We start from the raw sequence: 13965 nt of genomic DNA on the forward strand, positions 1-13965 counted from the left end.
CATTATGCTGAAGCTAAGAAGATGAAACACAGTTGCAACAGATGTAAAGTCTTATACTTGGTTTTGAAAAATCAACTTTACAACATAGGATAGGGAAAGCATAGTTAGAAAGCAGTTTGTCTGAAAAATGTGTTGGAGTTTTAATGAGCTCAATGAATTTTGTCAAGGACAAAAAAAAGCAATGAAGTCTTAAGTTCATTAATGAATGATAGCTTCAGGTAATAAAAGAATAATATTGTCTATATACTCAATCCTAGTCAGATTTGGTCTGAAATGTTTTGTTCAGTTCAGGTAAACACAGTTTAAGAAGAACTTTAATAAACAGGAAAGTATCCAGGATTCCCTGGGCAATCAAATCAATCAAGATGGCTAAAGGAACTTGAGTTCATATCACATGAAGCTAGGTTGAAGGAACTTACCTAGAGAAGGGGAAGATTTGGATAAACAATAAAGAGTTGTCTTAAATCTGAATAGTTATCCCGTAGAGGAAGGTTGAGAATTGTTTTCTTTGGTCCCAGCAGGTAGAATGAGGTGCAATGGATAGGAATTGCAAAGAAACAAATTTTGGTTCAATATCTGGAAATAACTTCTTAATAATTAGAGCTATAATAAAAATGAAATAGAATGTCCTAGGAAGTGGTGGAGTCCCCATCTGTGGATGTTTTTGAGCAAAAGTTGGAGCATTTGTTGAATATATTACAGCTAGAATTTCTTTTTAGCTTTTGTTCAACCATTTGACCACTGAAATTCCTTTCAATTCTGAAACTATGATTCTGTGAAGAGGACAGCCACAGAGCATAGAAAATAGTATAGGTGTTTGGAGTGTATGGTGCATGTGTTGACTTGGAATCTAGAGACCCCAAACTTGTGGCTTAGTGAGATAGGATGAACACCAAGTTTTAGAAATAGCTTGTAGGCTGGAGACCCCCAAAGCTAGTACTTCCCCATTCCCCAGAGAATCTACCCTGAAGGGAATCTCAGGCTAGCAGTTGCAGACTGAATAATGGACCCCAGGGTAAATGCTAAATGCCCTTTTGTCTTGGGTAGTCTTCCCCTAGGAATCAAAGACACTGTCCCAGGAAGACACACCTGGGCAGGGACCATCCTTTAGTATCCATTATAAATAGCCCCTTCCCTAACACCCTAGCATCTAGCTAGGATTCCTTTCCCAAGCTTGATTGTAAATTCCATCCTTACCAGTATAATGTCAATCATGTTTCCCAGCTCCTGGATCTTCCCAAATGGTAATAAGTTCCCCAATTTCCTTTGTTCCTTGGAGTGGTCATCTAGTGGGGTGTCACTCCCAGGGGGTCAGGGAGCAGAGCAAAGCAGAGTTCACTCTGCACAAGGTACAGCTCTGCATAAGAGGCCAAGGAACCCTGTTACCCCTTTCCCTTGATTAAAGAGTGGCTTTATGACTATTTAATAGTTCTGTTTTTTCTAAGTTAACACATGATATAGAATAAACTATGAAAGAACTCTAGAAAGGCAAGTTGAAAACATTCTGTACAGGTACTCAAATTTCAGAAGAATTATTTTATACTCTTATTTCTTATCTAATAGAGAGCCCCTGAATTTTTTTTAACCCTTACCTTCTGTTTTGGAGTCAATACTGTGTATTAGCTCCAAGGCAGAAGAGTGGTAAGGGCTAGGCAATGGGAGTCAAGTGACTTGCCCAGGGTCACACAGCTAGGAAGTGTCTGAGGCCAGATTTGAACCTAGGACCTCTTGTGCCTAGGACTGGCTCTCAATCCACTGAGCCACCCAGCTGCCCTCATGAGCCTCTGAATTTTTAAGCAAAAGAGTGACATAATCTGACCTATTCACTAGGTAGATTGCAATAAAAGGGATAACTGGAAGTAGTGAGAGATTTTCAGATTTCAGAGGTGAAAGGTGATGAAGGCAGAAGGTGTGGAAAGTAGAGAATAAATAGATATTTCTGAAGTAAATGATTTTTCCTCTTGAAAAATGGTAGAGAATATGGATGTGCTGTCAGGCACAATCATTTGTTTTTCTTACTTGTACTTGTTTGTTATAAGGAAAGTTTCTAACCTTTTCTTTTAAGCTCTCTTGCTTAAGAGAAAAAAAAACACCAAATCTAAATGAAAAATAACTAGAATAATGGCTCAGAATTAATAAGACATATATAATAGATGATTAGATATAGGGCATTGTTTCCCCCAAAATAAATGTAATGATAATTTTGATATTAACATTATGAATTTATGAGGATTAGACTTAATATAAATCAGTTAAAATCAAAGATTATATAGACAAAGAGTTTATAAAATAGGAAAGAAATGGTTAGGATGAATTATGTATCTGATTAAGATATTAACACTTCTTTTTAAATTCAGAGAATTTCTTAGTTCAATCATTCAAACATGATTTAACCATTGAATGATTTAATCATTCAAACATGGTTTAACCCATAAAAATATAGTTTTCCATAAAAACTTCAATACTGTCAAAAACATTATTTTTAATGAATGCACAAGTACATTGCCATATTTTCAGAAGTCAATAGCTCTCATTTAAAAAGGGAGAGAGAAGGGATGGAATTGGAAAAAGGGAAAATATCCAATCTTAAAGAAAAATGACTGAAGAAGATCCTTAGGATTACAACAATTGCCCTAGAAATGGCCAATGTTGTTCAACAAGGGAGATAATTTTAGCTAGCTCATTATTGAAGGATGGAAGCATAAACTCTTGAAAGAAATGTACTACAATTTTACAGTTTTTACATTAGTAGGAGCCAACAAATTGCTTGGGCTAGTGTTGTTGTTTCTCTCAGTTCACCAACTTCATGTTATAAGCAAATTAAATTTCAAGAGCTTCTCAGGCATAAAAATGGAATCTTAAGTGACTCATTACAGAAATGACTCCCATCTCTTTGATGCAACAGGATTATCCTTTGGAAAAGCATTCCATAAAGACCTTATAGATCCCAATTTAAATACACACAGATATAGGCATCTTAAATATAAGCATACTTGAAATGAATTATTATTTTCCTCATCTTATAAAGTATTTGCTTTGATATTTCAATAACACAGTTACAGAAGATATTTTTGTTTTACCTTATGTTTTTAGAAGAAGAACCAGGTCTCTAAGGAATATAGTAGCTTCTTGAGACCAGCTGGTACAGGTTAAATAATTATAGTCTGTAATTAAATTAGAAGTAGACATTTGTACTCCATTGCCATATGGTTCTATGAAGTATCTACTTTTTTCTCCTCTTTTTTCTATTCTTTAAAGAAAAATTCAGGACTAAGTATGGCTAAAATTGCATTCAAATATTGTTAAAGGCTAGAAATTTTACCATGTTCAATCATAAAACTCATTACTACTACATCATCTACAAGAACATTTAGTTACATTCTGAAGTGAAAAAGAGAGCCTTTTAAAGTGTATTATTCATTAGAGTAAATTTTCAAATCAGAAGGTTAGTCACACTCCAAAGTTTACCATCCCAATTCTCACAGCATTAAGAATACAAAGTTATTTTTATTTGTGCTACTATTCATAAGAGAATTGGAATTACTTAGAGAACTGTCCAGCACTCAACAATTTTTAAGATACTAGTTCCATTCACAGAAATAGTGGTTTACCTATCTGCACCCACTTGATTTAAAATCTAATATATCTACTCACTACATCAAATCTTTTTATTTCCATGCCCAATTAAGTTGCCTCCCCTAATTATTGGTATCCTTTGTACTTAGAAGTATAAAGGGAAGGCATGAAAGTATTCTGGGAATTCAGAAAAATTTTCCTCAACTCATGATATCACATTTCATTGCTTTTGGAAAACTTTTGTAGAATGTTTCCACTGACAACAATAGCCTCTTCCACTTACCTAATTCACCCTTATTTCCCATGTGTCACTGATAAATATTCATTGTTTTCATCTTCATCTAAATTCTACCCATTCTCCAAAGTCCAGAGTATCTAACCTTCTAAGAATTCTTGTCTGACTATTCTAGTCCATACTGAGTTTTTTCTTCTATAAGAAAAGTTTCTTCTACAGGAAAATTCCACTTCTACAGGATGGGCACTATGTGACACAGTTTAACATTTAATTATATGCTATATTTTATTTTTTGCAATTGTTTTCCTATAATTTTTATTCAGAAAGCTAAGTCTTATCCAATATGTATCCTTCACAGCACCTAGCACAACATCTAGCACAACCTGGTTGGGACATAATAAGTACTTGTTGACCACTATATAACAATAAATGTTTATTGACTGACTGACTGACTAAATACATTCTCCCAGTATGAAACTGAAATTGGTAAGATTTGGACCAAACAAAATAAAAATGAATGAACATTTATTAAATGCCTACTATATGTCAGGCACCATAGTAAGCCCTGGGAATATAAAAACAAGCAAAAGACAGTTCCTATTCTAAAGGAAGCTACAATCTAATGGGGGAGACAACAAACATATATACAAAGCAAGCTATATAAAGGTTAAATAGGAAATAATTATCAGAGAGAATACACTGTAACTCCAGTGAAGAGGGGTTAGGGAAGGCTTCTTATAGGAATGGAATTTTAGTTGGGACTTAATGGAAGCCAGAGAGTTCCATAGTTAGAGTTGAGAAGTGAGAGCATTCCAGGCATGAGAACATTTCCTCATACTGGTAGACAGCAAGAGAGAAGGCCCAGAGTTAAAAGACAGAATGTCCTTCTTGTGGAATAGCCATGAGGCTAGTGCCACTTTATCAAAGGGTATATGTTGAGGAATTAATGTATAAGAAGTCTGCAAAGTTAAGAAAGGACTAGATTATAAAGAGCTTTGAATGTCAAACAGTATTTTGCATTTGCACTTGGAGGCAATATGAAACCACTGTAATTTATTAAATGGGGTGAGGGTGATGTGATTAGACTTGAGTTTTAGGGAAATTATTTTAGTGTCTGCATGGAGAATGGACAAGAGTGGGGAGTGACAAAACAGGCAGACCCATCAACAGATTACTGCAGTAATCAAGGCATGAAGTGATGAGGGCCTAAACTAGAGTGGTGGCAGTGTCAGAGGAGAGACATGGTCATATTTGGAAGATGTTGCAAAAGTGAAATCAGCAGACCTTAGCAATACCTTGGATAGAGTGCTGGGAGGTAGACAGAGTGAGGAATCCAGAATGATTCCTGGGTTGTAAGCCTAAGGGGCTGGGAGGATGATGTTGCCCTCTAGTAATAGGGACAGTAGCAGATTGGGAGGGTTAAGGAGAAAGATAAGATAGTTTTTTTTAGACCTATTCATTTTACTATGTCTACTAGTCATCCAGTATGAGATGTCTGAACGGTAGTTGGAGGCCTGAGGTTGGAGATCAGCAAGGAGACAAGGCAGGAAAAGAGGATCTCAGAACTTTCATATATATAAAGATGGTAATTAAATCCATGGGAGCTGATAAGATTGCCAAGAGAAGTAGCATAGAAGGAGAAGACTCAGGACAGAAAAGAGAAAAGAAAGCCCTAGTGAAGATGATACAATTTGTAAGGAATTCAAGAATTCATTTAAAGATACCTCAAATCAGGAAAAATTATATGATGAATGAATAAAAAGAAAAGCATTCATTAAGAGAAGCAAGGCAGTCACTGCTATCTGGGAGCTAACATTCTAATGGAGGAGACGACATATTTAAGATGTTTCAGCAGCAAGGAAGAGGAAAAGGCCCAGTGGTCCATAGAGTACAGAAGCAAGGCATATTAGGGAACGTATCTTCTTGTGTCATTTTCATTGGCAAAACACCATATCTTTATAATGCTGAATCATTTGACAGTGCTAAGACTTTGTTGGTGTGGCCTTTCTCTGGAGGAATTCAAGAGTTGTGGCTTCTAAAGAGGAGAGGGCTACAGCATCTGTAGAAGTGATCTCAAATTCAAGATTCCAAAAGGGTGGCCTCTGGACAGGATGAGTGGTCTGGCAGGCACTGATATTCCCAAGGCTTGTGGACTTTCCTTCTTGCCAACAATAGTGGCAATGGGGTGATATTGGGGATGGTGAACCCTGTTGCCACAAAGTATGAGTTCTTGACCTCTTTTGTGTCAAGGACTCCTTTGGCAGTTGGGTGAATCCTATTGACCCCTTTTCAGGAAAAAATGTTTTTTAAGGGTTCTAGGTATGAACAAATCATGAAGGTATTAATGATGTATTCAAAAGCTGACTCTAATGAGCAAAGTGCTCATGGACCAGACTTATGGATATGTTTCTAATATTTCACATGATTGATTGCTGATTCCTTAAATTTAGATAGGGTTAAATTTGGTTGATCTTAAAAGCCAAACCTCTGCTGTTATCTCTTGTGTATAAGCTCACAGACAAGTTTTAGGGACCTTTGGAATATCAAAGATCCACACTCGCATTCTTAAGATAAGCCTGATGCTAGCTTTCTGGAAAGGAGAAGAGTCCTGGCCTGGATATCTGGCGATCTATTGTGTGATCATCTGTCTTTTTGGCTTTGTCATTGAACTGTTAAAACTTTTGATATACCAAATGGGTGATGGACACCGTGCCACTCCCTCCTTGTGCAACTACCCTTAATAAACAGATCAGATCCCCCATTCAGGGTCAGTTGGACATTCTATCCCTGGCCATCGTAGTAGGGGCTGACAAGCTAAACATGAACCTGATGACTCCTGTGTCTCTCTATTTTCTCACTTTATGACCTCCCTACCTTAATCCTTAAGCCTTCCACCCATATTCCCCTCAGTCCCCAGCTTCCCTTTCAGGTGCTCAAACCACACAAGAATATTTAGTGGCTGCAGGATGGTTACAGTTTTTAAATCCATAAAAGGAAAATAATTATACCTAGATGAGGACATGCAGCTGAATAGAAATCCCAACAGATTAGGCAATCAATACATGCCTGACAATTATTGGATATTTATCATTTTCTAGGCCTAGGGCCAAGAGGAAAGTGATTAAGCAAAATTTGTTTGGAAAATTTCGCAATGTTTTCAATGATACCAAACAGATTTCCACTACAAAAGGGATTCTCTTTAATATTAACATATTTGCAAATTCTATAATTATAAATTATACAACAATTCAAAATGTTAGCCAGACAGAGTGGCCCATGTCTATAATTCCAGCTACTAGGGAGGCTAAGGCTATCAAATATTTTAATTTCAAGAGTTCTGAAATGCAAAAAGCTATATCAATTGAATGTTTATACCAAGTATGACATTTATTTAGTGATTCCCAAGATGGAGAGAACAAGGTTGCCAAATGTGTTATTTAAAATTATTGGGGTTCTATTTGGAAGTATTGAGCCTCAAGATATGTAGTGTTTGACAAATTTTCTGTGGACATGTGGGGGATCTTGGAACTACATTTCCCGTGGTCCAACGGGTTTCCTGTTTTGGATAACATCTTCAAGATAAAAGATGTCTTTAAATATTGGGAAGTCGCTTTGAACTCTTTTTTGCTACCTGAGCAGGCTCGCTGGCATATGAGACAGACAAGATGGAAGAAGATAGGTACGGGTGGGCATTCTGAATAGATTTTTTACAGGCTCGTGGTCAATTTCTATCAGCATGGCTTTAATTAAAATAATATTTTCTCTCATAAATTCAGTCTTCATCATTTTAAAAAATAACACAAAGAAGGGGCAAACCAGCCTAGATCAGAAGCTGGTCAAAGCTCTCTTGATGATAAGGCCAGTAAGTAACCCATGCTTCTAGACTAAGTGACATGAAGAAACTTTTTCCTTAAAAATATATTATTTTGGTTGAATTAAAAATAGAAACAACCCAAAAGGCAATGAAATGATATACTGTAGAAATAACCAGGCTGTAGCATAGTAGGCAGGAAAATATATGCATAAAATCAGCATAATAATTACTAAATATATGGACAAGACGCAACATGGCATAGTAGATATTGTTGTAGCTTTAAATTTAGGGCTTCCAGGCATTAAGTCTTGACTCTGACATATACTGAATATGTGACCATATGCAAACCCTGAACCTCTCTATGCTCTAGTCATGTCTCTAAAGATAAAAATTAGAAATAAATTGATGATCTGCATCAGAGGAGAGAATTTAAGTTCTCTATAAAAATGAAATTACAAATCTGGATTTTTTTTTAAAGATTAGAAAAAAAAGAAGTCCTAGCAAGTAATGAGAATAGGAAATAATAAGTGGCCAATTTGAAAAGTAGAATTATTTTTAGCATAATAAATAAACTTGAAATATACTGTGCTACAGGGCTTATGGGCAAACATGGACAAGAATAGTCAAAAGATATGAATGTTACAATCTTCAGAAGAGAAAATAAGTACCTATATGGATGAACTCCCCAAACTTTGAAATATTGCAAGAAAGCAAATATTCCCAAAAGGCAAGTCATATGAATTTTTTGCTTTCCAAGTGCATATAAGTTATTTTTTCACTATACTTTAGCCTAAGAAGTGTGCAATAGTATTGTCTAAAAAACAATTCACATACTTTAATTTAAAAATACTTTATTGATAAAAAAAAATCTGTCATCTGAGCCTTCATCGAGTTGCAATCTTTTTGCTGGTGTAGAATCTTGCTCCAATGTTAATCACTGCTGACTGATCAGGGTAATAATTGTTGAAGGCTGGGGTGACTGTAGTAATTTCTCAAAATAAGACCTCAAGCATGAATTTATTCTTTAATCTTGAACACTTAGTGGCCATTGTAGGGTTATTAATTGGCCTAATCTCAATACTGTTATATCTTAGAAAATAAAAAGGATCAGGGAGTGGGACAGAGACCAGGCAACTGTAGGTTGGTGGAGTGGTCAAAACATATACATTTATCAATTAAGTTTGCCATCTTAGAATACTATTATGCTCAAAGGAATAATGAACTGGATGAATTCCATGTGAACTGGAATGACCTCCAGGAATTGATGCAGAGTGAAAGGAGCAGAACCAGAACATTATACACAGAGACTGATACACTATAGTACAATCGAATGTAATGGACTTCTCTACTAGCAGCAATTCAGTGATCCAGAACAAACCTGAAGGACTTTAATAAAGAAAGCTACCAATATTCAGAAGAAAAACTGTGGAAATAGAAACACAGAAGAAAAACAACTGCTTGAACACATGAGTTGATGGGAATATGATTTGGGATGTAGACTCTAAATGATCACCCCAGTGCAACTATCAATAATATGGAATTAGATCTTGATCAATGTAACATGTAAAACCAAGTAGAATTGTGCGTTGGCTACAGGGAGGGCAGGGGGAGTTTTGGAAGGGAGGGAAAGAACATGAATCATGTAATCATGGAAAAATATTCGAAAAAAATACAAAATACAAAATAGAAATACAAAAAAAAGTTTGCCATCTTATACAGTCCTGGTTCATGGTGACCCAAAATAGTTACAATGGATCAATCAAAGATCATGGATCGCAGATTACCACAACAGATGTAATGATGTTGAAAAATTCTGAAATGTTGTGAGAATTATCAAAATATGACAGAGACACAATGGTGAGCACATAATGTTTGAAAAACAGCACTGATAGATGCTCAACAAAAGGTAGCCACAAACTTTCAAATTGTAAAAAAAAAAAAAATAGCAATATTTGCAAAGACAAAATCTGCAATAAGACAAAGCATGTCTATGTGACCAATTTACACATTAAAAGTCCTGCCTTCTACCCTGCTTTTCAATCTTCAGGCAGGTATTATTTTTCTCACTTTTTAACACTTTCATTTTACTCCAACCAGATTTTGCCAGTACTCGCCCAACACCCTTTATTCTATTCAAGATTTTAAATTCATTAGATCAAGATAATGGAGTTAGTGGTGGGTAGGAAGGAAAGACAGTAGAGCAGAAGGTTCATTCTTTCTCAACAGGTTATGTTGGCTTCTTCTCTAATCTTTACTGAAGCAAAATAGTCATCATCCCAGAACTGACTCTTAAGCTAAGCTCTAAAAACTTTTCATAGAACATAAGAAAATCATGCATACCTGACTAAATCAGTCAGTCTTGTAACAGTGTCACTCAAAATAGCATTTATAGCATACATGGGATTCACAAGTGCAATGACTTATTTTAAGAAATTCTGCGTAGAGACCTGGACACTCTAGCTATTCTTTAGGACTATAAATCTTTGGCCCATGTTTCCCCAAACTAGAGCCAGTTGGGTGAATGTGCAGACATTACTCAAATGGAAATGAGCCACATAATCTTAAGAACCAAAAATTCCAAGCAGCTAGAGCCCTTTAAAGATGAAAAGATCCCATCAGATTTCTGAAAGAACAACAATATCCAAAGCCATCCAAACAACCATTCTAAGGGTTCATGAATTCCTCCTACACAACATTCCAACAGGCAGACACAACAACAGGAGTACAGTAAGAAGACAAAATTAGGAGTAGCAGCAATGAAAGAGAAAATGAGATTTTTAGGAATGATTAAATTATTTTTATAATGACATAACGTATGTTTTTTTTTTTTTCTGGTTACACAAGCTAAGTGACCTAACCTTAGACTTAGACTTCAGAGAATCATAGATTTACAGTTGGAAGGGGCCTCAAAGGCCATTGAATCCAACACCTTCATTCTAAAGAAAAGAAAACTGAAACCCAGGGAGAGTTATTTCATCCAAAGCCATAAAGGTTGTAAGCTAAAGAGCTGGATTCAAACTCAGGTGCTTTGGCACCAAATCTACTTTCCACTGCTACTTACTATTTCCCTTTAGTAGCTGAAGTAAAAATGAAACAAAACAAAAGCAGAAGCTCTTTTACTCCCTAATTCTCATGTAATACAATTTAATAGTAAGCACAATCCTTTAAAAATGACTCTTTTCTATTTAGATATATGTAGAAGAAATAAATCTTTTAAACTCATCATTACTCAGTTTCTCCTTTATATTATGGATGCTCCTTAAGAATTGTTAACTTTTTTTAGATGGCGGCAGAGTAAAAAGCAACTGCTTAACCTCTCCTCACCCACACATAACAGGACTCCTCAAGAGGACATAAAAACAAATCCAGACAAATGAAGGGACCCCACAACAGGGCGCAGCATTGAAGGTAGATGGGATCAGGGCATTTCATTGCTATAAAGGGGTAAAATAGCTCTCACTAAAAAGCAAGCTGAGTAACCCTGTCCCCCCAACATCACCTACAATGCCAAAGTCAGCGCAAAAGAGTTAGAGCAAGTTTGGGGAATTCATTAAGTTCTTGGCAGCTCACGAGGGCCTGCTTCTGACAGCAGTAAGACTTAAGACCCTAAGAGGCTAAAGAACAAGACTTTGAACACAGACCTTGAGCTCAGGCATGGACACAGGCATGCAAAGAGGTGTGGACTCAGGCACAGACGAGGACCCTGAGCTCAGGTGCAGACCTTCGGTGGGGACCCAGTGTAGAGGGGTGCATGACTGTGGAAGAAGTGCCCTGACACTGTTAAAGGAGCTTCCGGGGGAGGAACAAGCAAGGGGACCACAAGGAGGCTTGACCCTGAGAACAACTAGACCTGAGAACTCAGGAGCCTAAAGAGTGCAGACAGACCCTAGGTGTGAAGATAAAGCTGAGAGGGCATGCAGCTCACAATGGCAAGCCATTCACAAGAACCCCAAAAGAGAAATAACAAGAAGAAATCTTTAACACTCGACAACTTTTACACAGAAAAAATCCAGACAACAGAGCAAAGAGCAGAGGAGAACAAACAAGTAATCATATCCAAACCTTCCCAAAACAATGAAAAGTGGTCACAAGGTCGTGAAGAGTTCAAATCTGAGATCATGAGAAATATGGAAGAGATTTGGCCAGAGAAGTGTGAAATAGCTCAAAAGGAAATTAACAGGTTAAAAGACAGAAACTCCCAATTGGAGAAAGATAAAAAGATGACCCCAAATCAAAAGAATTGATAAGCAAATTGGAGACCAAAATCAAACAGCTGGAAAACAGGAGAGATCAAATCAAAAAGAAAAATCAAAAGCTTATAGCAGAAAACCAGTCTCTAAAGACAAGAGTTGGGCAAGTAGAAGCCAATGATCTCTCAAGACAGCAAGAACAAATAAAACAAAGTCAAAAGACTGATAAAATAGAAGGAAACATGAAATATCTCACTGAGAAATTGACAGATCAAGAAAACAGGTCTAGAAGAGACAATTTGAGAATCATTGGTCTTCTTGAAAAAGCAGAAATTAATAGAAATTTTGACTCCATACTAAAAGAAATTATTCAGCAAAACTGCCCTGAAGTTCTACAACAAGAGGGCAATATAGACATTGAAAGGATCACCCTCTACACTAGACCCTGAAAAGATAACCTCCAGAAATATAATAGCCAAATTCAAGAGCTTCCAAGTAAAAGAAAAAAATTTTACAAGAAGCCAGAAAGAGACAATTCAGATATCAAGGAGTGCCAACCAGGATCACACAGGATCTGGCAGCCTCCATACTAAGAGACTTCAAGGCTTGGAATATGATATTCAGAAAGGAAAGAGAACTGGGTCTAGCTATAGTCTTCTGGGTTAAGATGGCGGCAGAGTAAAAAGCAACTGCTTGACCTCTCCTTACCCACGCATATAGAACTCCTCAAGAACACATAAAAACAAATCCAGACGAACGAAGGTACAACACAACAGGGCGCAGCATTAAAGGTACCTGGAATCATGGCATTTTCATGTTATAGCAGGGTGAAATAGCTCTCACTAAAACGCAAGCTGAGCAACCCCCCCCCCCCACCACACCACCTACAGTGCCAAAGCCAGCCAAAAGAGTTACAGCAAGGTTGGGGCACCCATTAAGTCATTGGCAGCTACCTGGGGTCACTAGGGCCTGCTCCTGAGAGCAGCAAGACTTAAGACCCCAAGAGGCTAAAGAATGCATGGAGTTTGAACACAGACCCTGAGCAAAGGCACGGATACAGATCCTGAGCCCAGGCAAGGACACAGATCCTGAGCGCAGGCGCGAACCTTGAGCAGAAACCCAGTGCAGAGGGGTGCATGACTGTGGAAGCAGTACACTGAGACTGTTAAAGGAACTTCGGGCAGAGGAACAAGCAAGGGGACTACCAGGAGGCTTGACATTAATAACAACTAGACCTGAGACCTCAGGAGTCTAAAGAGTGCAGACAGACCCTGGGCGTGAGGATAAAGCTGAGAGGGTGCTGGGCTAAAAATGGCAAGCCAGAATCAGAAACCCCAGAAGAGAAAGATCAAGAAGAAACCTTTAACACTAGACAACTTTTAAACAGAAAAAATGCAGACAACATAGCAAACAGCAGAGGAGAACAAACAAGTAACCATATCCAAACCTTCCACAAAAAATGAAAATGGGTCACAAGGTCTTGAAGAGTTCAAATCTGAGATTATGAGAAAGATGGAAGAGATTTGGCAAGAAAATAACACTTTAAAAGGCAGAATTTTGCAATTGGAAAGTGAGACAAGTAAACTGAAAAACAGAAATGACCAGATTGAAAAGGAAAACCAGTCTCTGAAGGCTAGAATTGGGCAATTAGAAAAAGATGCCCCCAAATCAAGAGAATTGATTAGCAAATTGGAGACCAAAATCAAACAGCTGGAAAACAGGATAGAACAAATCATAAAGGAAAATCAAAAGCTTATAGCAGAAAACCAGTCTCTAAAGACAAGAATTGGGCAAGTAGAAGCCAATGATCTCTCAAGACAGCAAGAACAAATAAAACAAAGACAAAAAACTGATAAAATAGAAGGAAACATGAAATATCTCAATGAGAAATTGACAGATCAAGGAAACAGGTCTAGAAGAGACAATTTGAAAAACACTGGTCTTCCCGAAAAAGCAGAAATTAATAGAAATTTGGACTCCATACTAAAAGAAATTATTCAGCAAAACTGCCCTGAAGTTCTACAAGAGGGCAATATAGACATTGAAAGGCTCCATAGATCACCCTCTACACTAGACCCTGAAAAGATAACCCCCAGAAATATAATAGCCAAATTCAAGAGCTTCCAAGTAAAAGAAAAAATTTTACAAGA

At 37.1% G+C, this 13965-nt stretch overlaps 1 protein-coding gene across 1 annotated transcript in view; it reads right to left on the bottom strand.

Annotated features, from left to right (window-relative positions):
* Positions 1–13965, bottom strand: part of LOC123250939 (synphilin-1-like) — a 164850-nt gene that overhangs the window by 128015 nt on the left and 22870 nt on the right. The window contains exon 2 of the mRNA XM_044680053.1: positions 11267–11414. Coding sequence (XP_044535988.1) covers positions 11267–11414 — 148 coding nt within the window. The remainder of the gene's footprint in view (positions 1–11266; positions 11415–13965) is intronic.

Source organism: Gracilinanus agilis, chromosome 1 (assembly GCF_016433145.1).
Source record: "Gracilinanus agilis isolate LMUSP501 chromosome 1, AgileGrace, whole genome shotgun sequence".
Taxonomy (NCBI): domain Eukaryota; kingdom Metazoa; phylum Chordata; class Mammalia; order Didelphimorphia; family Didelphidae; genus Gracilinanus; species Gracilinanus agilis.